This window comes from Triturus cristatus, chromosome 9, assembly GCF_964204655.1.
Source record: "Triturus cristatus chromosome 9, aTriCri1.1, whole genome shotgun sequence".
In the NCBI taxonomy this organism is placed as follows: Eukaryota; Metazoa; Chordata; class Amphibia; order Caudata; family Salamandridae; genus Triturus; species Triturus cristatus.
In genome coordinates this window covers 686,895,989-686,919,244 of record NC_140592.1, presented here as the reverse complement: position 1 = coordinate 686,919,244, position 23,256 = coordinate 686,895,989, and the positions used below count along the sequence as shown (strand labels likewise).

Below are 23,256 nucleotides of genomic sequence, written 5' to 3'. Positions count from 1 at the left end.
GTACAGTACGATTGATTGATTGATACAAATGGAATGAAGTAGTTTTCACTGAAACACCAACTTAAACAACAGTGTCCACCACTGATACAGTCCTGTAGCCACCTATGGGCCTTAGCACCCGAAAAAAAAGGTCTCACAATCTACCACTGCCTATTTCCCCATTATATGAAAATATTGGGGAACTTAGAAATAGGCTCAATTTAGGCAGCGATTGCTCAAGAGAAAAATAAACAGCTTGATAGGACACCTAATAGGGTGGGCAATTCACTCATAGGGGACAGACACCACCTGTAAATGTGGTTGATTGAGTGTGATTTAACCATGGAAGTAGGAGAGCTGAAATCTAATTCGAGCTTTACCACTTTACCTAAATATGCTGGACATAAGCACTGTATTATACATATAGACAGGTCCCACAAAACTGGCATTTCCCAGAGAAGGGTAGCCCTTAGCCTTGCCATCATAATCACTGCCACCGGTCGTATGTCAGAGGCATGCATGGCTAAACCACCTGTGGCTCTACCACGCAGCCCAAACAACTAATGAACCTGAACAACGCATTCCTTTACCACGCAGGCCTTTACCATGCAATTTTGTGCTAAAGGCGTGATGGGTAGAGGGATGTGTGGTAAAGTTCTCCAGTATTGAATCTTTCATAGATTCACATGCTTGTATCTTCCCCGTCGTCATGGTGGGAGTCTCATGGTAAATTAAATAAATAGCAGTAAAAAATAAAACTGCTTAGATACCATAGATAAGCATAGACTTTGGTAGCCAATACCATCATTATGTGGTCCAAATGCCAGCCAATGAGACGCCAGCCCTGAAATCACACTCCGCAGCAGAGCCACCATACCTCAGATTTCCAACCGCCGTCGTGTGAGATGTAGTCTCCTTGAGCTTTGCTCAGTTTGTTTCCTTGATTGAACTTTTGACCTGTATTCGCAGCTTTTCCTCTGGAACTGAGGTATTGTTTCTTCTTTAAGTTAACTTCAAAATGTCTGAAAGCTCTAAAAAGAGGCTGTTCAGACCATGTAGGTCCTGTGGGAAGGCCAGATTGTTTTCTGAGATTGTTTATACTGCCTCTATCCAAAGCACGTCCCTAAGGAGTGCAAACATTGCAGGACATTTTCTGCTAAGACACTTAAGGATAGAGAGGCACGGCTATTATTGTGGCTTCAGAAGAAAAAAGCAAATTCAGATTCTGACTCTGAGGATGATTCTAAGGCTCACACCTCTTCAAAACGCAAAGGGGGAGCTTCTGAGGTGAAAACTGATTTAAACAAGCATTGGCATAGCCAATAGGTCTCGCCTTTGGGACATTATAAGTGTTTATTCATGCAATAGTTGATGTTGCACCAAGGATATTGTGCTGCATAATTAAATACTTATAAGGTCCCAAGGGCGAGACCTATTGACTATGCCAATGCTCGTTCTTTATGTGTTTCTGTCTTTGATAAACAGGTTTTGTAGATAGACTCACTGCCTGTGTGTTGCTTTTGTATGCAGTTAATGTAATTCATACATGCTATGGGCGAAAAAGCATGCAGTGCCAATACACCAAGCACTACTGTCTGGACACAGCTTGGAAAGCAGATTCAGCAGTGGGACAAGCCGTGCTGCGTCACCTGTTTCATTTAGGTATTTACCTAATAATGTTTTTGTTCAAAGAAAATGTCTCTTTTTTCATGTGAATGTATTTTCCTAAAATGTTGTTTTGAATATTTTTCTTACTATATGCCATTGAATTGTGTGTAGTATTTGACTTTATGATACAGGTTGAAACACACAACCTATTCTATCTTCTAGAGGATATTGGTTAGCCTTACAAGCAGGAAGCAGAGCCTGAGTAAGAGATGAGTGCTCTCCTGGAAACGCTTCCTTGTAAGTGTACTGCTTTCTATTCTGATACAAGCATGTGAATCTATGAAAGATTCAATACTGGAGAAGAAACAAGTTACTTACCTGTACACTATAGTTCTCCAGGATTGATATCTTTCATAGATTCACATGCGACCTGCCCCCCTCCCCGTTTCTCAGGCAGACCACTTTTTATCTCTCATTACTTTCTTGGCTCACTCTTGGGCAGGAAATCTGAGGTATGGTGGCTCCGCTGGGGAGTGTGATCTCAGGGCTGGCGTCTCATTGGCTGGCCTTTGGATCACATAATGATGGTATTGGGCTACCAAAGTCTGCTATTTATTTCCCACTATGACGTCGGGGAAGATACAAGCATGTGAATCTATGAAAGATATCAATACTGGAGAACCATAGTGTACAGGTAAGTAACTTGTTTCTTCACACCCCAGCACCACCGCCCTGATCCCTAAACCCCTCCCACAGCCCTAAAAACAACCCCCACCAGTAAAACTAAAACTTCCCCAAACCCTCACCCTGCGCTAAAACTACCCGACCCCCTTCCCTGAGCCCTAAAACCCTGACCCCTACCCCTATAAACAACCCAACCACCCCTGAACCCTAAAATCTACCCCAGCCCTTAAACGTAAAACTACCCATCCCCCTGTGTCCTAAAATCTATCCCCTTCCCTATAAACAACCCCAACCTCCCCCCCACCCAGCTCTAAAAACTACCGCCACCACTAAAAGTACCCCTCCAAAATCCGGCCCCAGCCAGAATGTTACAATCCTACCTCTAATGCTGAAGCGGCAGACATGATTATCTCTGCTATGCGCAAGGTGGATATCTCTTTACACAGCAGTCCAAAGTCTTTGAAGAGCATCAGGCAAATGTCTGCAGACCACCAGGAGAAGGCAGAAGTTGTCTCTTAGCAGAACACTGTCATGGTCTTCCAAGCAGTCCATATCAGATGCTAGCAGGTAAGGGTGATCCATCAATGTCTTTATTGCCTCTGTAGTACACAAGCCTAAACATGCTACGGGCTACCCCTGCAACATTGCTGATAGGACTACCAGAGAGCTGGTAGCGGCGCAACTGATGTGTAGCAGTGAGGGTTGAAAACTGAAACCAGCTGACGAAGATAGCGCAGGTGGAGAGGTAAACAGTCAGCAGGCATAGCCGGAGAGATTGTCGGAAGGGGTATGTCAGAGATGATTTATGTTGGATAGTGGGGCAATAAGAGTGGCATATTGAGATCATAACCAAGAGGAAGCTGGCGGCAATCGGAAGATTATGCAGAATAGTTACCTTGGGGGGAGCTATTGGCATATAAAGTGTTATCTAGTTGTTAGACAGTCAAATGGTAGAAGGTTGCTGATCGACAAGTGTGGCCGAAGGGGGACAGCGGTCTTTGGAGTGTGGAGGGTAGGACTTTAGGGGAAATATGTGACAAGGTAGGATGGGGAGGCTCAAGATGAATTTGGGCATGCAGGGGCACAGAACTGAGAGACAAGGGCTTTTGTAAGGTGTCGTCTGACATGGCGGAGAGGGAACCCATTGACTTGAAGGGTGGGGTGCAGCAACTGGTTTAAAAGGATCACTGACAGTTGAAGCCAGATAGAACTTTGTGAAGCTCAAGTCACAGGAATCTGGCAGACCTGAAGGGCACAAGAGAAGGCGAACATACATGGTATGCCAGTGGCCCACGAAAGCTGTGCTAGTGCTGTTGAATTAGCGCTCGCCATAAGGCTCGCCAGTGCCTTGCATTCCTCCTAGACGTCTAATGTGTATGTATTATGGAACTAAAACAGTACCATTTAATTAACTTGAAGAGAGGTCTGTAAGGCAATACATTAAGGCAATGAAGGTCTCCATTTGTGCAGCACCTTCAGCAGAGCTGGTGTGTAGCTCTGAGGGGGCATGCTTTAACCTACACCAGTGTGCTTGATTGTTTAGAACTGTTTAAAAATCATGCAGTTTGAATAATGCTACACCTTTATCAAATATAAATTGATGGGCCTTTTCCAGCACTGCTTTTTACCCCTGCAACTTTAAGTTTACATTCAATTTACTTTTTACTAATATTTCAGATCTAACGTGCTTAAACAAACTATCTGCTACTAAATGTCTGCAAAAATCCATGACCGATAGCTTCCAAATCCCCTGTAGAGGTATTTTTACATCTCATCACATTGTGTACAAAGCTAACGGTCTGATCTGCTTTAAAATGTAATGTTTTAGCAAATTCTTCAACTGTCCCTTCGAGTAGATTAACACCAATAAGGTAAAAAATGCTAAAATGTATTTAGTACTGTTAATCCTTAAAATGTTGTTCCAGTAGAGGCTGGTACCGATCGAGAGTGGTGGGGCGAAAGGAAATAAAAAACAAAAACACTGACCTGGGCCAGCCGACCGCTGCCTCTCTTCTGTCCTCTTCTTCCTATCTCAACCGGCAGCAGGAAGTACCCGGGCTCCCAGGCTCCCCATAGCCAATCACAACGCTGCAATGCACCGTTGTGATTGGTCTGAGCGCCCTGGTTCGGTGCTCGGACGGGGACTGGGAGGCTTGCCATGTTCTTCACCAGGCTGTGTACAGAAAGCCTGGTGTGGAAGATGCAAAGTGCGCAGGACTGCTTGGCCGGCCAGAGAGGGCTGGCCAAGCAGTCCTGCACACTTAAAGAGTGCAAACCGCTCTTCTCCCTGCACTGGCCAGCCACGTTCTGAGAGTCACTAACTTGAATAGGAAAAATAAAATGATAATAACAATACGTTATATTCATTTTATTTTTCCTTGCGATCAGTGGGACGACGCTCCTCCGCCTTAGCGGAGGAGCCGCCAGTGTGTTGTTCCATTTAACCCTGTGATGGCCAGGGAGAAAATCCATCCGCATTATTTTATATTGTCCTTTCGGGAGCAATGTGTCTACTCTCACGGAACATATTTTCCTGATTATGGGCCTCCTCCGCAGGAGCTGTGCTGCATTTCATTTGCCTAAAAAGGCATACCTCCCAATGTATCCTCATCTGAATCATCAGCACCTTCCCACAGACTTCAGTGCATGGGATTATCCGCCCTGAAAAAACCTCTTACCTGTTCAGGACATTTTTCATCTACACTTACTTCAATGTCAATGGGATCACCCTTCAATACCTATCAATCTCACCCTCATTGTAGACTCGTAAGGTTGTCAGGTATGACATAGGACAGAGTGGGTGGGGCTGTGAACAGAGATGTTTTAGAACACGGGCAAAGTGGGCAATTGCCCAGGCCCCAAACCTCCAAGGTGCCCCCTGGTAAAGCGAGTGGGCAGTCGAAATGTCTTCCATGATAGACATGCTCCACTGTGAAATAAAAAATTAAGTAGTTTTTTATGAGCACTGTTAACAGAATCTTAGTGCCACATTTACTAAGGATTTGTGCCAGGGTAAAACCCAAGCAAAGTGACACAAAGCAGCTCAAACTCTTACTTACATTACAAAATGTTTTGCGGGAAAGGTGCCTTTTGCTAAGCGCAAATAGGTCTTTGCGCTGCTTTGCACCGCTTTACATGAAGAGAGCATTACATGGCTAGATTAGCCCAAGCACCCATAGTTTTTTAGGTCTCGCCTGACCCAGCGCATGCGCTGGTCTGGCGAGACTTATTGAGAGGGCTCCAAAAAGTGCTACCAGGCCAGCAGCCTAGAGCTACAGTGCATGGACGCACGCGCCACGCTTTACCGCGATTACTTTCACTTTCGCGGCCGCTTTGATGTTTGATCGTGATCGCCATCGCAATCACTTTCACTTTCGCGGCCGCACGGCCGCTTGGCATAGCCAATAGGTCTCGCTTTTGGGACCTTATAAGTATTTAGTTATGCAACTGTTGCATGGCTAAACACTTACAAGGTCCCAAAGGCGAGACCTATTGGCTATGCAAATGCTTGTTTTACTTTGACACAAAGTCTGACCTACTAAAGATATCCAGGCTGGACTTTTTGTCAAAAAAATAAGGCCTCATGGAGCAGGCACTAACATTTAGAAATGTTTTTATGTCTGCAAACAATTCACACATTGTATATGCGCTGCACAGTGCAGCTTACATGCAGTGTGTGGAGTGTTTAAGAATTTGTGTAGGCATATGACTTTGTACTGGAAGGGTATGCTTCAATTTTTGATTTAGTGATACGTATGAGAGCTGCACTCGAGTGTTATGACGGGTGTCTCATGCTGCTCAAAAAGCCCCAAATGAGTGTGGGAGTGCACATTAGTCATGCAAATTCAAAAGACAGATTCCAATTCCACAAGAACATGCATGTGTGTTCCCAACCACATGCATCATGTAATTCAATTAATCATTCATCATATTCAAAGTAGGTGTGCACCCGTGGTTCCTGCGTGGTATTCCCAAGCATATCAGCACACGATTAAAAGAGATTGAATTCCACTTGTCTTACCCTCACTCAACGTATTAATGAATTCAGTATCTCTCCCAAACATAGACGATGGAAGATTCTGTAATATCAGAAATTACTGTATCACATACTGTTATGGCATGCCACATCCTCTTATAAATATCCAATGACTTATTTACCTACCAGAAATACCCGCAAGTGTTCTCAGATATCAAAAAAGACAGTAAATAAAAGAAGTAAACCTGGGCAGAACAATAATTGGATTTGCTTGACAAATGTGCACTCTCACGGGACTTTTGGGACTTTTTGAGCAGTGTGAAACACCCATCATACCAACACTGTGAAGTGCAGCACTCGTATGTATCACTAAATCTCAAATTGACTCGAGTACTAGGCACTTAATATAGGTTTATGGTGGATTTTGGAATCATTGGTTTACATGACTCATTGTAGGATAATGGTATGGTGTTTATCTTTGTACCTCTAAGTAGGTCGGTGGCAATTGCCACATCGACAAAACGCATGTTGGCTACATCTATGAACATTTCCATGTATGCAGGTTACATCTGATAACAGATTTATATATGAAGAAATATTTGGAATAATGGAATTAACTAAAGGAACAACAACAGTGTATATGGATAAATTATACTACTGGGCATTTTTTTAATTGAAGGTGCTCAGGAAGACTGTATATATAACTCATATATCAATCTACATTACTGCTATCTCTAGGGCCTTCTCCCTCTAATTCACGTCTTGCGCAATACTGTTTCTCTTTATGTCCCTGTATATGTCTTGGGTCCTGCCTGGTCCAATTTCTCAGGTTACATGTTCACAGATAACTGCCTAGCCAGAGAAGTGGTCGTATTTAAAGAGCAGAAGAGGGACAATGCGAAGGAAGAGAAATCAAGGGAAAGTTAATACATTTTTACCAATGGAATGGTGAAAATCCTCAGAGCAGCGCTTAGATTGTAACTGCTTCAGCAAGAATGCAAGTAGTGAATGGGGATATATTTGTGAATACCAATATCCAGCAACTAAGGCTACCATTTCATGCACTATTTGCATGTAATAGTATGCACTAGGCCACTAAACATCCAACAAGTCTTTATTTGCGTGTTTTCCTACCAAACTAACAAGCTAGTCAGTCATTGAATTCCACATAAGACAATGTTATTGCAAGTTTAAAAAATCTAGATCCAAGCTCAAAAAGAAATGGCATTATCAATGATTGTTCAAACTTTTTTTAGTACTATCTGGCTGAGTCACATCAGGCAGCTTGAGTTTTCAGTTGTCTTTGCTTGCACCCGTTTTCTGAAGGATTAACATATAATTCCACATTGTTTGGAATCACAAGGGCGTGAAGGAGTGGAAAAGCGGTGATAAATTTAACGTTGATCTGAAAAATATATCTTGGGCCCCACAAATCCTTAAGAGTTGCCTGGCTATGAAGCAAGCTTCTTGTATCGTGTTTACCTAGAACTGTTTTCCTGCTTTTAGGCCAATCTAAACCTAGGGTAACCAGCTGCCCCCAATAAAAGTTCTCGAATTTTGCTACTAAAAATGAACATGAGGCAGGAAATTCCTTTTGAAGTCCAAAGTGACTGGCACCGCCACTTTCTCTGCTTTAGTAATGCTTAGGGGTGTAATGTAGGCCTCAGCGACCATTGTGTTGCAGGGAAACCACACCGTTTAGGGAGACCCAGCTCAGCCCAGGACGCTGTGAATTTGTGAAGTCATTTGGCCTTCTTTACTTTTAGGGGCTCCTCCTTTTCAAGTTCTGCCTCTGGTAATAGCATAACCTGTTTTCTCATTAACTGAAGTGCTCATGGTTTACCATATGGATCACTTTTTTTCACAGGTTACTCCAGAGGAGTGTGAGACAGTCACTGCAACCTTCACCCCAGAGGAAAATACGCATTTGCTTGATAGCAGACAATCTCTGACCTTCACTTGCTGGAGGAGCATTTTGATTAGTCTGCACCAGGCTCAGAACGTGGCTTGTAACTGGGTCAGACTGGGACAAAAAATAGGCCTGGGCACCAAAATAAAAGTGGCACCGATTAGTGAATCAGACAGCTAAAAAAAAGTGGCCCACATTTGCAAATCGGGGTAGTTTTGAACTTGTAAAGACACGCTGTATAGGTGTTTTGCAAGGTATGGGACCTTGCATGCATTTCAGCTAGCTGCAGGTAATATTTCTGGTAATAACAGGGAAATCAACTGTAAACATCTGCCTACTAGACTTACAAAACAGCGCCACAAACAACCAAAAAACAGGCCCACACACTAACTTGTCAGACCAGCCATTTGGGCTTTACCAGATTGCCCCATGAGCCAGTCCGACCCTGTTTGTAACCAGGAAGAGACCCATTCCAATGGAGAGGCACAGGCTTTTTCTCTCTCACTCACCTCGGTCTCATCCCAGCATAATGCGCTGGAAGTAGGGGTGCTGGAGGTGCTGTAGCACTGCCACAAATAATCATGCTGGAGTTCAGAAGATGAATGAGCAGTAAAGAGTCCTCTAAACTTTGTGTGCCTCTTGTCACATTTGCTGCTGTTCAGAGACAAAGGTCAGATGTCAGGGTATGTCTTCTGACAAATTCCTGCTCATTTAGAAACTGCAGTGTACTTTTATTTCAAGTGATCTAGGTGACGACCCTGCTAGGGTACAGAAAAAGAATCGAAAGACTGTAGGATGCCAGATTTTTGGTAACACTCATTTAAATATCGGCAAATTAACTATACACATATTTCAAATAATATCAGTAATTAGGATAGCACAAATGAAGCACTTTTTTGTAATTCTGAAGTGTGATGGAAACAAAGATTTCAGTAAGATCAAAACAAATCAAGACACTTTACTTCGTGATGCGCCAATGATAAATATTTGCTGGAACCCAATTTCCACACTTTATAGTTTTACCAGAATAACTGCATGTCTACGCAGATTTAGTGGCCATTTCTACAGGAAATGTACTGTCTGTAAATGACAGTGCCCCACCTCACCAGTGCTCCAAAATGCACCACCAGCTACATACCACACCCTTACCACTCTCCCACTGTATGGGCGTGGCCGTGCTACACTTGTTTTTTGTATCACACTTGGGTTTTGCACAATCACTATGACTTCAGTGATATAACATTAGTGGCAGCACACGCCCTTTGAAAATTGTTCCAGCAGCATTGTAACCCAGATACTATGGGGGCTAAAAGCGTAGCCTTGGAATTGTCATTGTTAGGAGTGCCACATTCCTGTCAGCTCACCTGCATTTTACGTCTATTCACCCTGTGAAAAACAAAATAACTCTGTAGACTTTAATGGAGATACCCGCTTTTTAAACATATATATCACCCTCCAAAGAAGTGTTCATTCCCTATTGACTTTAATGGGATTACCCTCTTAACCGCCTGACTTTACCTGACAGGTATGGGGCCAGAGATGGGATGATTCCCAAAAGCCCAGTATGTGGCAGACCAGTGGGGCTGGGGTAAAGACATTCTCACGTTCTTTACGTCAGCCCGGAATTACCCTATCCCAGCCCTAGTGGGTCAGAGGGATCTCGTATTCGACGACTTATAAATGGCTGAGTTTATCTTTATCCTTGGGCCATTTCAGAGCGAGTTGGTAGTCACTAGTCACAGGGCTACCGTCCTCTCAGAGTCACTGTCCTGTTGGTAGTCACTAGTCACAGGGCTACCGTCCTCTCAGAGTCACTGTCCTGTCAGGAACTCTGCCACTGTCCCAGTGCCCAGTCCACTGGCGCCACTGATGGAGGGTGACCAAAACATAGGAGAATGCGTTCAAAAAGTCTTGCACTGGGAAAAAAAAGACCGGGCTGCAATACTAGACGTGCAACAACGCGCACGCGAGAGCTTTTGAGTGACATCAGAGCCGGCATCTCGAACGTGATTCCCAGACCGTCTGGCTTCCTTCCTGCCTTCGAAGACTCTCATTCCTCCACAGGATAAGACGTGACTTCCCCTGCAGCAGCTCTTGGGTGTCATCCATTAAGACTCTCCCCTGCTATAGATAGAAAAAATGCTTATTTTTATTTGCGCTTCCTGCTTCGCCTAAATTCCGACTGGTGCATTGTTATTTTCCTGTCCCTGCATAGGATAGCGAGTCCTGTCATGTTTGTTCGGGCACTGCTCCTTGAAATATTACATTTCGAAAAGGCTGTTAGATGAACTGGTGGTACCACAAGGAGATTTGGGAGATTTCGAGACCGGCTGATGCCATGGAAGGATAGATTGGGAACTTCCAGATTTACCACACTACACCGAATTCCCAGATTGTGTTTTATTATTTACCCTACTCCACCTTTAACCGGAAACTGCGCGCTTTTGGCATAGTGTCACCAGCTGAAAAACATTCGAAATGTTAGTGGGGAAAAGTATCGCATCGCCCATTTAGAGAATGTTCACTCCACTATGGGGGAGTGCTTGGTGGTTTCAGGCCTTTTTACCAATTGAGAAGGTGCCCCGTGCGCCCCCAAAAATGAAAATAAAACTGATATCTCGTTTTGCAGTTTTGGCATTTACTCCGAGGGCTAGAGGTGGTCTGCTCTCTGTGTGTGTGGGGGGGAGAATGGGGGGGAGGGGGGGCGTATTCCTCTTTCTGAGCACTGCTGACTCCAGGGCTTCCTTGCAATGCGTCTGCTATATATAAAATGTGCTAATAATGCCCTTCACTTTACATGTTGTGTGGCTAACAGACTGTGTCTGTGATTTCTCGTGTCCCCCCCCAGGTGCGGTCTGGTGGCCCTGTGGATGGCTGGAGCCTTGCTAAAGCTCGAAGACGCGGTTCCTCTGGACACGATTGTCCGCGTGGCCCGAGAAAGGGGTTACACTGCCCAGGGAGAAATGTTTTCAGGTAAAGGGCCACTGCAGAGCTCTCTGCCCACCTGACCCTGGTCTGGTACCGGTGAACACAACAGAGCCCAGCCCTCTAGTAACATAACAGTATGACAAGGTCTCTGCAGTTACAGATATTTACAGACACATTCCTGCCGAGTTACTTGAAACCCATGATTATTATCTTAGAACCAGAGCCGGGGGGTGGGATGCGGTTGAACAAGAAGGCCCAGGTGGACATGTAGTGTATTATTTAGCCTGCTAGGTAACAGCAAGGGAGGAACCACCAACAGAGGACACTTTCAGACACACAAGGTGAACTGTGACGCAGGAGCTTAAACTGAACAACTTTATTTGGTAAGAAATAGTTTGAGGTCAGTTGGTTTTCTTCTAAAACATATTGCAAGAGCAATAATGTCCACGTCAGAGGGCGGTAGAACAATGGGGCACTAAACAGGTGCTGCCAAAGCATCCTCTCCCTTTGTCGCATACTCTGGAGCACACCAATGCTAGAATGTGTGTCACTGTTGAAGAGGTTTATGCTGTATCTACTCTGGTGTGAAGGTTGTTGTTCAAAGATTCAATATAACAGCTTTTTAGGATTTTTGTGAGCTCATTTTCTACATTGGACAACTCGCTATATGACTGGCTTGGCATTTAATCTGTACATGTTCAATGAGGATGTTTGCTTTGGTTGAGTCTAAAGGGTTTTGCCCAGTGCAATCCTCAAATGAGCATCAGTATTTGCAAGTGAATAAAGAGTTTGAGCTGTCTCTCCTTGCTCATTTCTATACTTTGAAATAATGATAAATGAACTTTTCCTTTCATCAACTGGTGACACTTTCGTAGGACTTTTATATCTTTGATATAATGCTCCAAGTGGGCAAGAGTATGCCCAGACTTGGGTCCCTTGCTCCCTGTGCCAATGGAACCATGCCATACCTCAATGACGAGGCAGACGAGGCCTAACAAGGTCAAAACCGGCCTGAGTATCTTGTGGTCCCTTCTGGTGGTGGGCCTTGCCTAGCAGTTTGGGATGACTGCTCCCATGAGGCGCAGGGTCAGTACAGACTTAAATAAATTAGGCCTCTGTCTAGAGTGGCCAAGTGGGTGAGAAACAATGGGTTGTAATGCTACCCCCAGTGATTGCCAATTGTTTAGATTACCTGAATCATTCTTCCCATCATCTTTGTGTCTTTGGTTTTGGCGATACCCGTGTAAAGCATTTTCAGAAGGTGGGTCAAGCTCGCCCTCTATTCCTCTTGAGCAGACTTGTGCTCAGGCTGACAAGGCGTCATCATGAACAGAGTCTCTGCTATCAGAGGAACGAGGCCCAGAGGGCTTTAATCCGTTGTGGGAACTGCCTCACCGCTAGTTGGCCATGCCAGCAGTACCATTTACATTCGTTCTTACAGATGTGAAGCTTGTGACTGACCGGTACCTTCCATCGAGTAATGACAGTAACTTAGAGCTACCAGCACAAAGCACTCCAGTCAGTGGATCAAGCATGCCATGTATCCTTCTTGAGTAGACTGAGGCTTACGCTGACATGGTGTCATCACAAACAAAGTCCGTGCACCAGGAGACTAGTCTGGTAATTTGTAGGGCTAGGATCTGGTGTGGGTTGTTGGAACTGCCTCATCTCTAGTTGGCCACTCCCGTCATCTGAAGTACCACTTAAATTAGGTCTTACCTCTGTGAATCTTGTGACTGACCTTTACCTTTCATAGATTGCCAGCAAGTTCTTAGGACTCCCTACACAAAGCACTTTTATACCCTTGGTTTTCCTATAACAGGAGTAAGCAGGAAGTGCTTAAATGAGAACTATATGGTTGTTTGGCTGTAGGGAAGGGTACTGCTCATTTGAATGTAGTTCCTCACAGTAATTTAACCACTGGAATAATGTTTTTTAACCCGTGTGCTAAGACCTTCTTTGGATGAACTTTTGTTTATTACACTAAAGGTATCCTTGTCAAATTCAGGTCCTTTTTCGTATTTCCTGTGGATGTTCATAGATTCACTTGGAGGGAATCAAGAAAATAGCCAAAATATAGATACATTTTGTATTTTTGCAGGGAAATTGGGGCAAAAAGTGCTGTGCAAGAAAGCTTATGTTTGTTCTAAACATTGTGTCAACTAAATGTTTGCTGTGCTAGGATCACCATCTTCTCAGTTTTCAGTAACAAGCAGAATTTTATCAAAACATTTTTTACCACTGTTTTTGCTTTTTTCTAAAAGGTAGTTCTATTTCTATCCGAATTTATGTGGGTTCAACCTACTTTCAGTTTCTAGTGGAAACAGGTGTGAAACCCATGGATGATCCCAGAAAGATTTACATTATTGAAAAGTAGACACCATTCTGAATTCAGCATGTGGTCATTTGTGTAGATCTCTCAAGGCTTTCCCAAAGAAACAAACTGTTGAACTTAAAAAATATTGAAAATGAATAGGAAAAAACACTAATTTGTGACTGAACTATACAACAATTCATATGATAAAATATAAGGAATGAAAAATGGGTATGAAGGAATTTTTTGAATTTCTGAAATATTTACAGGATACTGAGTTTAAGAACAATGGTTATTTGAACACCTCTAAATTGTGGTTACTCACACTATCATGTGATTCAGAGGGTATTTTACAAAATGTCTTCTTTCTTGCACATTTGCTTACAGTTGGAAGCCACAAATGCAGAGAAATCCAATTGGTAAAAACAAATATCCCACAGGTCTGTGTTCTCACACGTCTCCTGATAGGAACAGTACCCCACTTGAGGTACTGGGCCTACTGCCTGGAAAAACGAAATTCCACACAACACCACCTGTAGACATCACAATTTACCCAGCAAAATCAACTGTATCGCCCCCTTTAGAGGTTGGGGCATCGCCTATAACAGGGTGGTCTGCCTCCACCCCTTTGTTCACTTTTCACTAAGTACAACCCCTGCCTTCTGATGGGCTTTCTACCTACCCGGGGGGGCAGATTAGAGACAATCCCCAAATCTGTCTCGCAGAAGGGCATAATGGCCCGTTTTGTGGTGGTGGCGGCCTGGCCCTATGCCTACGTGCCTATGCCATGGTGGAACGCCCCCAACCCTCTAATTTTTTTGTAAATATTTTTTTATCTTTCCCTGGTATCTAGTGGGCTTTCTGCCACCCAGATTGGAGACAAAGCCTCCCAATAAGCCCACCCCCTCCCGTGGTGGGGCAGAAAGACTGTAATGACCCTTTGATTTTTTTATAAACTACTTTTTCTGGTCTCAAGTAACTTGTCTGTTACTGCCAGGGAGGGCACATTGGGGGCATTCACCCCAATCTGCCCTCCAGTGAGGCAGGATGACTGAAAAATGTGGGGTTGTGAAGGGAACACAGGTTCTTGTTCACGGGGCTGCCTCTCCCTACAATATAAAAATCCCCGGTGTCTTGTGTATGCGCTAGGTGATCACATCCCACTGTGGTGCTTCGCAGAGTAGAAGAAGTATCGCTGGAAATTTGAATTTCTCAGTTCTTCAGGCATACCTACCTAATTGCAAAATTCCCTGTGAGTGCCGGGAAGTTTTCCGTCCCCTCCATACTCGTAGCAAAACCAGGAAACTGTTTCTTGGGTGCCGGTCCTGCAAATGATGTAATCACATTGATTATGCAATCGTCTCATTTGCCGGACCGTCACACCCCACCTGCTCTAGAACTGGAGAGTCTGTGGCTTTAACCCAGGGCAATTCTGATCAAGTGGAGGATGCACTGAAGCAGCACATAACAGCTGCTGCTCAAGTGCCAGGCACTTGGCCTTGACCTCCACATTCATATACCCCAGTTATGAGCGCTAAGGACGTAGAGGTCAAGTCCATAGCACTCAAGCAGATAGGATTATTATAGACATAGGTACAAAATTAAATTACATTAACAATAGCGTGGGATGGTCTAAAGCAAGCACATGAGATTATTGCACTATTTTAATTGTCAGACTAATAATCATGAATATAGTGGAGGGTGGAAACAATCCAGTCTCATTTAAAGACAATGGGTCTGATTCACAAACTCCATTTTGTAGTACACAAACTAGTTCTACAAAAGGTTACTTACTTGCTACAAAAGGATCCACCTCTCTGTTCTGTGGAAGTTTGCTACTTACTAGTAAATGAGGGAGGGATAATGAAGGTGGTGGAAATATGTTATGTTAATTTTAATACAGCTTACTATAGCGTGCAAATCACCTCTGAAGAGGTATCTCGGCGCCAATGATAAACACTGGTAAAACCCAACACAGAATATTAAAATAAGATTGTTTTAAGCCATTTTCTGAATTTTATGTAATCAGGGCAGATGCGAGCATAATAAGGCAAAGCATTCCAATAGTATGGGGCCAGGTAAGAGAAAGACCTGCCCACATATCTAGTCAATCAGGCACTAGGGACGATAAGCAGAGCTTTGTCATTAAAGTTCAGTTCCGTAACTGGACAGTAGTAATTCATTTTTTGACGTTGGTAACTAGGTCAGTTTCCTGTTAGGGACTTATGTGCAAGGCAACAGATTTTGAAGATTGACCTTTTCTTAATGGGTAGCCAATGCAAGTCTTTCAATAAAGGTTACACCAAGGAGCGGGAAGGAAGATTACACAAAAGTTGTGCAGCAGTGTGTTGAACCACTTGCAGTTTGGACATTAATTTGAAAGTTGGATATTTATTAAACCTTCCAGTGTCTTTTCCAGGAGCGGGATCAACGAAATGGGACAATAGTTTGCTAGATAGCTAGTGTCAACCATGGACTTCTTTTGTATAGGTGTAACTTGAGCTGATTTCCATGCAAGAGTCCCTGAGTCAACAGATAAATTAAACAATGCCCGGACCGCAGGTGCAATCTGATGGTAGAGTGAAGGGAAGATCCACAGAGGACATGGATCTTGAAGAGAGCCAGATTTGACTTTTTCCATCAAATTTTGCATCTGCTTGATGGGAAAAGGTGCAAACTTTCCAGGCTACAACTACAGTTTAAGGGAGGAGCGTCTTAAGTATGTGCCTCAATAGGCTGGTCTACTGGAATGACACATTTTAAATAGAACTGCTTAATTTTGTCTTCAAAGAAATCCACTGTAAAGTTACATAGTTCTGGTGAACCTAAGGTAGCCTAGGGGCAGGCAGAGGGATTGACAAAGCCATTTAAAACTTTGAACAATTCTTAAGAGGAATTGCCTGCTTTCTCATGTTTCATGAGAATGTGAGATTTGCGAGCACATCTTTTGCTTCTGTGACATAGCGAGAGCGCTTGTTTGAATACGTGTTTGCCATTCTGATTTTTAGTCCTTCTCCACCTTCTTTCCAATTTTATACAGGAGAACTTCTCTTGTGACAGTTCCTTAGAAAACCAAGAAGCCCAAGGTGGAGGCAAAAGTTTGACCAAGGGTGCAATGTTGTTGAATGCCTAGTGTAAAGTCTTATTCAATTGAGCAAAAGCTGTGTCCATATTTAGCTCTTGGGAAGGTAAAAAAGAATCAAAAGATTTAGAAAATGCTACTTCAACTTATCGACTTATCTTCGTGAAATTTTCAATACTAATGGGGCGCTCAGCTCAGCTCCTACCCTGAAAGTCTCGGGGTGATTCGGCAAGCGGGGGCTGAGAAAAAAGGGGGTCCCAAAACGCGTTTTCCCCATGCATTTTCCCATAGGATCTTTAGTCGAAGGTACAGCCCGAACGGCTGAACAGAATTACTTGAAATTTGGCAAAGAGGTAGTCCTCAGGTCAGGCATGTGCCTTTTGCATATATGGTGTCAATCTGTTCAGTAGTTCCTGAGAAAATCAAAAGTAAAATCACATATATATCTGGGCGGAGCCTAACCAAACATCTCATCGTGAGATCTGATTGGCTGTCAGCACTTCATCCAAGAAGTGTTGGCAGCCATCTTGGGACCAATATACATGATAGCACCTCATTAAAAAGCATTGCAGTTAATAGAAGGTTTTAAGACTTTAATTACATTATAAATCATTTGTTGATGGTACCATACTCATTTTAGGTATTGTGGTGTGTTCTAAGGTGATTTTACCATGTGAAAAAGCCTTCTGCTGTGATATCATGAATCATGTTTGAGAGAAAACTATTTTCTCATTCTTTTCCCACAGAGGTTTGGAAGGTTATCTATAAGTAAACTGAGAGCATATTTTCTGTAAATTCACATTATCTTTCTCAGTCACGTGAGAATGAAGTCTGACATTCTCAATAAAACATGTACATCCAACAAGGGCAGAGACTGTCAGTTGATTCCTTTGTGTTCTACTGCAGCTTCCCAGAGTGTTCTAAAGAACAACTAGAGCGCTAACAGTCCTACTTATGACAAACGTCTGGCACAACTGAAGCCATCTTGGTTGGAATAAAGTGGTAACTCTTAAAACATTTAATTTAAAAAGGAACAAAATGAGGGGGTTCATTTTGCCATAGAAAGTATGATTAGTGCTGCAGAAAGAAAAACGAGGGCACATTTTGAGTGACTTCTCAAATCCTCTTCTATTTCATAAAAAAATTCTGACATGCAGACTGAAACATGCGCTTTCAATACCAGCAGCAGACTTCCCTGGTGAGCAGTAGCTTTGCTACAGTGATCTAATAAGCAACTAGTGTGCTAACATTCTGAATTTATGGCAAATGTGTGACACATCTGAATGCCTTCTTAATGGAATCAAAGTAAAAAACTGAAAGTTTTTCCTACTGAGGAGACTGTAGTAAATGAGGAAATTAGGAAACATCATAACAAATAAGTCTCCCAAAATGGCCACCAGAGACAAAAGAGCCCAAATGTAGCCCAAATATCACCAAGATGTAGCCCAAGTATAGCCCAATGACAGAATATCCCAGAGTGTTCTAACGAACAACTAGAGCGCTAACAGTCTTACTTATGACAAAAGTATGGCACACCTGAAGCCATCTTGATTGGAATAAAGTGGTAACACTTAAAACATTAAATTTAGAAAGGAACAAAATGAGATGAGGGGGTTCATTTTGCCATAGAAATTATGATTAGTGCTGCAGAAAGAAAAATTAGGGCACATTTTGACTTCTCAAATCCTCTTCTATTTCATAAAAAAATTCTGACATGCAGACTGAAACATGTACTTTGAATACCAGCAGCAGACTTCCCTGGTGAGCAGTAGCTTTACTACAGTGATCTAATGAGCAACTAGAGTGCTAACATTCAGAATTTATGGCAAATGTGTGACACATCTGAATGCCTTCTTGATGGAACCAAAGTAAAAAACTGAAAGTATTCCCACTGAGGAGATTGCAGTAAATGAGGAAATTAGGAAACTTCATAACAAATAAATCTCCCAAGATGGCCACCAGAGACAAAAGAGCCCAAATGCAGCACAAATATCACCCAGATGTAGCCCACATGTAGCCCAATGACAGAAGTGTGCAAAACACTTATTTTTTGTGTATTTGCAGTTTTATATAGTGCAGACTTGTCAGGTATTGGAGTGTTTTACATGAGCATTGGTTACATCACACAAGATCAAATTCATTTTGGTTGTAGACATGGGGAGATCAAGTGATTTGACCAGAATCACAGAATGTTGAGCTGAAGCAGAAACTCCAACCTGGTTCCCCAGTTGCAAAGTCTGCAGCTCTAGAAGTAACACCACATCCTCTCCCCTAGGTGCAACATTTAATCAAGTGGTCAACTGGATAAAAAAACATAAAGATTACAAATAATTGAAAAGTTCTTTGTCGCTATTTGAAAACTCAGAAAATATGTCCTCATTTTAATATTTTTAGAGCACTAACCATAATTTTGATGCAAGTAAGACAGTCTCATATATGTAATTTCTAAAGGAAATACTCTAGGTATTACAGTTTTGATTACATCAAGATGACGTCAGGCGTTCCACACTTTTGTAATAAATATAGAATGTTAGCAATCTAGTTGTTCATTGGGATACTGTTGAGAGGCAGAGGCCAGCGGCACGGACTCTGAAAATTGAAGGCAGGTAGGAGAGTGCAGAGGCAACAATTTTACCACACTGGGCAGGCAGGAAGGGCAGTGGCAGCACAACAGACTATGGAGGGCAGTGGAAAGGGGGGCAGGGGCAACAAACCAACAATACAGGACTGGCAAGAGAGGCTGTGGCAATATAATAGACCATTGTGGGCAGAAGGAAGAGGCAGTGGTAGTACAACCATACATGCCAACAGACCCGTTTCAGCCAGGAAACGTCCAATGTTTTTAAGCTCAAATGGGCTTTATTTGATCTGTCTCCTGTCTACAATCTCCTCTTTTTCAATTTAACTCAAAGGGGAAAATCAATACCCCAGTTTTTTTTAAAATCTCCCTCTTACCAAGTTCAAAATGTTTGCAAGTATGGTAAATTGGATCATGGTAGGCAGGAGGAGTTGGGGTAGGGACATGGACTCGGATAACCAAGGACAGGAGGGACATGGAGAGGTGCACCAAACTGACCCTACAGGGCAGACATCAGGGTTTGCAGCAGCACAATACACCACACAGCGCATGAGGGACGGGAGTGCAGCACAACAATCCATAGAAAGCAATAGGGAGGGGACAGGACCATGCACATGGACAACAGAGAACAGAGGGGAAGAGGCAATGGTAGCTAGCTGACCATAATGGACAGACAGGAGACAAAGCTGCAGCATAACAGACCATAAATGGCGGAGGGACGGATCAGGGGCATTACAATGGAACAGACAAGCCAGGAGGGAGGGAATAGGGGTCTGCACATGGAAACAGAGGGCTGGGGGCAGGGCAGGAGCAGCAAGATGACCATGGAGGTCAGGCAGGATGGGCACTAGAAACAAGACACACCATGGAGAGCAACAATGAGACTATGATGGCATACACACAGACCATGGAGGGAAGGTGGGAGGGGGTCAATGGCAGCTAGCTGACCACACAGGGAAGGTGGGAGGGGCCATGGCAGCACAGAAGACCATGCATGGCAAGTGGGAGGGTTAGTGGCAGCACAATGGCTATGATGGGCAGGAAGGAGGGTGCAGGGGCATGCACAAAGGACCATGGAGGATAGAAGGGAGGGTCAGGACCTGGCACAGACAAGAGAGTTCAGGGGAAGGGGCTTCTCAACAGACCGCGCGGGGCAGGCAGGAGGAGCAGTTGCAGCACAACAGACCAGGGAGGGCAGAAGGGTGTGGCAGTAAAATGGACCTTGGAGGACAGGAGGAAGGGGATAGGGGCATGGCATGTGGACAGGCAGGGGGGAGGTGGCAGGGACAAGTTACAGTCATCTGACAGTGCTAGGCAGGTGGGAGGGGAGTGGCAGCTCAACAGAACACTCAGAGTAGATAGGAGTGGCAGGTCCATGGTACATGGTGGGCAAAAAGGATGGAGCAGGGGCATGCACAAAGACATCGGAGGGCAGGGGGAAGGAGAATAGGGGCAGCAAGCTAAGCACAGAGGCTAAGCAGGAGGTCAATGATGGGCCATAGAATTGGGCAATGGAGGGCAGGTGGAGTGGACTGGTACATCATGCTAAATGGAGGGCAGTGGCAGCACATCAGACCATGCATGGCAGGAGGGAGGAGGCTAGTCCATGGATTCAGGCAACAGAGGATAGGGAGGAGGTGGATGAGGCAGCAAGCTAACTGTTCAGAGAAGGTGGGTATCAGGAACGTTATTGTTTTTAAAATGTGTGTCTGTGCGAACTACTTAAAATATGAACAAGTATGCAGCATAATCTCACTTTTATTCAGGAAGAAGAGGACGTTTGTGACTGTGACTCGGGGCTCACTTGGCAGAAACAGCCCCTGACCCTCCACCCCCCATCGCAAAATGTAATGCCCATGAAAAGGTAGGTGGACACAGTGTTATATAGAACATAGTCCTGAGAGCACAATTGAAAATGAAAACTAGATATAGTATATGGTATAAACTATGCACCAAAAAGTGTGATATAAGATGAACTGGGGCTTGAAATATAATATGCAATACATTGTGCGCAATGACAGATTCATTGGAGAGCGCGAGGTAGCACAGGCACTAGCGTGTGCTATGCAATATGCGCCTTGGAGTGTAATATGCACAGGGCAGTGTTGTGTAACCTAACTAGTCTCTAAAGTTGTAATATAAAATATGTGCTGGGGAGTGTAACGTTGCATATGCACTGTGACAAAGATATGGATCCCAGATTGTAATATGTATGGCATAGCGCTGTGCGTTATAACATAGGCATCGAGGAAGGCACGTTAGATGGGGCAATATAACCCGTGCGAAGGCAAGTGTGGCAGGACATATTCACGGGGTGGTGTTACAGTGCACATGGGCTAGAGAGTGTCATAGCACACGCACTAGCTGGTGGAATACAACACAGAGGTGTGAGGCACTCGGCGGGCACTGGTGGGTGTAACACAGCATTGGGCTCAGCCCGGAGCACGCTGTGACTCTCAAGTGAGATTCATCTCCTTTCCAGAGAGTAAAATAAAAAGTATTACACATCAGGTGGTCGATGTGTATTTTATTAACCGTGAGGGGGGTTTCTTGCATAGTTTGGTCGAATTTTTGTTGAATCCCCTTTGAATGGCTTGGTGTGCGTGTATATTAAATGTGCCCGTCATTAGCTATCCATGTTTGTATAAATAAACGACAAGGGTGTCTACTTGGGGAGTACCCACTGGCGGGGACGCCGGGATTAGGCACGGTTGGTCGTCAGACACGTCAGAGCTTCACTAGCGGTGTAAATACATTCCACGTGGATTCATTCTATGCATAGTCGCCTTTTAATGAATATCACGCAAATCGTCATGGTGATAGGTACATACGGTTTGTCCAGCATGTCCTAGGTGTTTCTATAAATATATATTTTTTTTAAATAATAAAAAACAAAGGTCGGCCCCGGGGGATGGGGTCCTTGGGGCCATAAGTAGCCTGAGGAGGGGGGCCACGCAGCCCCCTCCTAAAGAATTAAAAAAAAAAAAGGCCATGACCCGGGGGTTGGGGTCCCCGGGGCCGATTAAGACCTTGGGAGGGCCAAATTAATTTTTTTCAACAAAAAAAATGAGGGTGCAGACCCTGGGGGATGGGGTCCCCAGGACCAGTAAATTAGAAAAAGAAGGGAGGCCACACAGCCCTCCTTCTTAAAAAATAAAATAAATAAAAGACCGGCATCGCGCCGGAGGCCACGCCCCCTCCTTGCAGCACTCTGCAAACGGCCCCTGGCCAGTTGTAAGTTGGGGAATTAATTCCCCTTCAATACTGAGGGTCCCTGAGGGCCAACTAGCCCAACAGGTATCTCCATGTTGCGCCAGGGAGCTGCGTTGCAGACAGGTGTTCTGAGGCCACGCCCCTTTTTACACCTCTATGCAACGCAGCTCTGTGGCGCTTACTGGAGGTACCTAGTGTGCTAGTTTGACCCTTGGGACCCTTAGGATTCAAGGGGACTTAATCTCTCAACTTAGAACGGCCACAGGGCGCGTTTACACAGTGGTGAAGGGAGGGGACGGGGCCTGAGGTGACGTGTGCAAACACACCCTGTGGCGCTTTTTAAGTTGGGGAATTAATTCCCTTTCAATCCTAAGGGACCCAGGGGGCCAACTAGCCCACCAGTTGCTTCCAGTAAGCGCCACTGCGCTGCGTTGCAGAGAGGTGGTCTAGGCCGTGCCCCTTTTTACATCTCTCTGCAACGTAGCTCTGTGGCGCTTACTGGAGGTACCGTGTGGTCTAGTTGGACCCTAGGGATCCTCAGGATTCAAGGGGACTTAATCTCCCAACTTAAAACAGCCATAGGGCGTGTTTACACAGTGGGGAAGTGAAGGGACGGGCCTGAGGTGACGTGTGCAAACACGCCCTGTGGCGCGTTTTAAGAGGTAGTTTTAATCCCCTGCCCTATTATATACTAGGGGCTTACAGAGGCGGTCATGCTGATCACACGGTGATCCCAACGCATAGTGTTCCCTAGTGTATGTAGGTGGTGTCACTGTATTCTGAGTGTCTTTTAACATAGCACTGGCTCTAGGACTGGTTAGTCAGACTCAGTTACCACCATTATCCATCTGAAACAGTTGAGGGTACAGGATGATTTTGCAACAAGGCTTCTTTCTGCTCTTCTGTTTGTTCTTTCTGCACGTTATCCTTCTTCCTGCACTTTTCTTCGTCTTTGAGGACTTCTGTTGCTTCTTTCTGCATTTCT

The 23,256-nt window shown here is 44.2% G+C and overlaps 1 protein-coding gene across 2 annotated transcripts in view; it reads left to right on the top strand.

Annotated features, from left to right (window-relative positions):
* ACTMAP (actin maturation protease) overlaps positions 1–23,256 on the top strand; it is a 222,185-nt gene that overhangs the window by 135,140 nt on the left and 63,789 nt on the right. For both annotated transcript variants that reach the window (XM_085625776.1, XM_085625775.1), the window contains exon 4: positions 11,005–11,129. In XM_085625776.1, the coding sequence (XP_085481902.1) occupies positions 11,005–11,129 (125 nt within the window). The remainder of the gene's footprint in view (positions 1–11,004; positions 11,130–23,256) is intronic.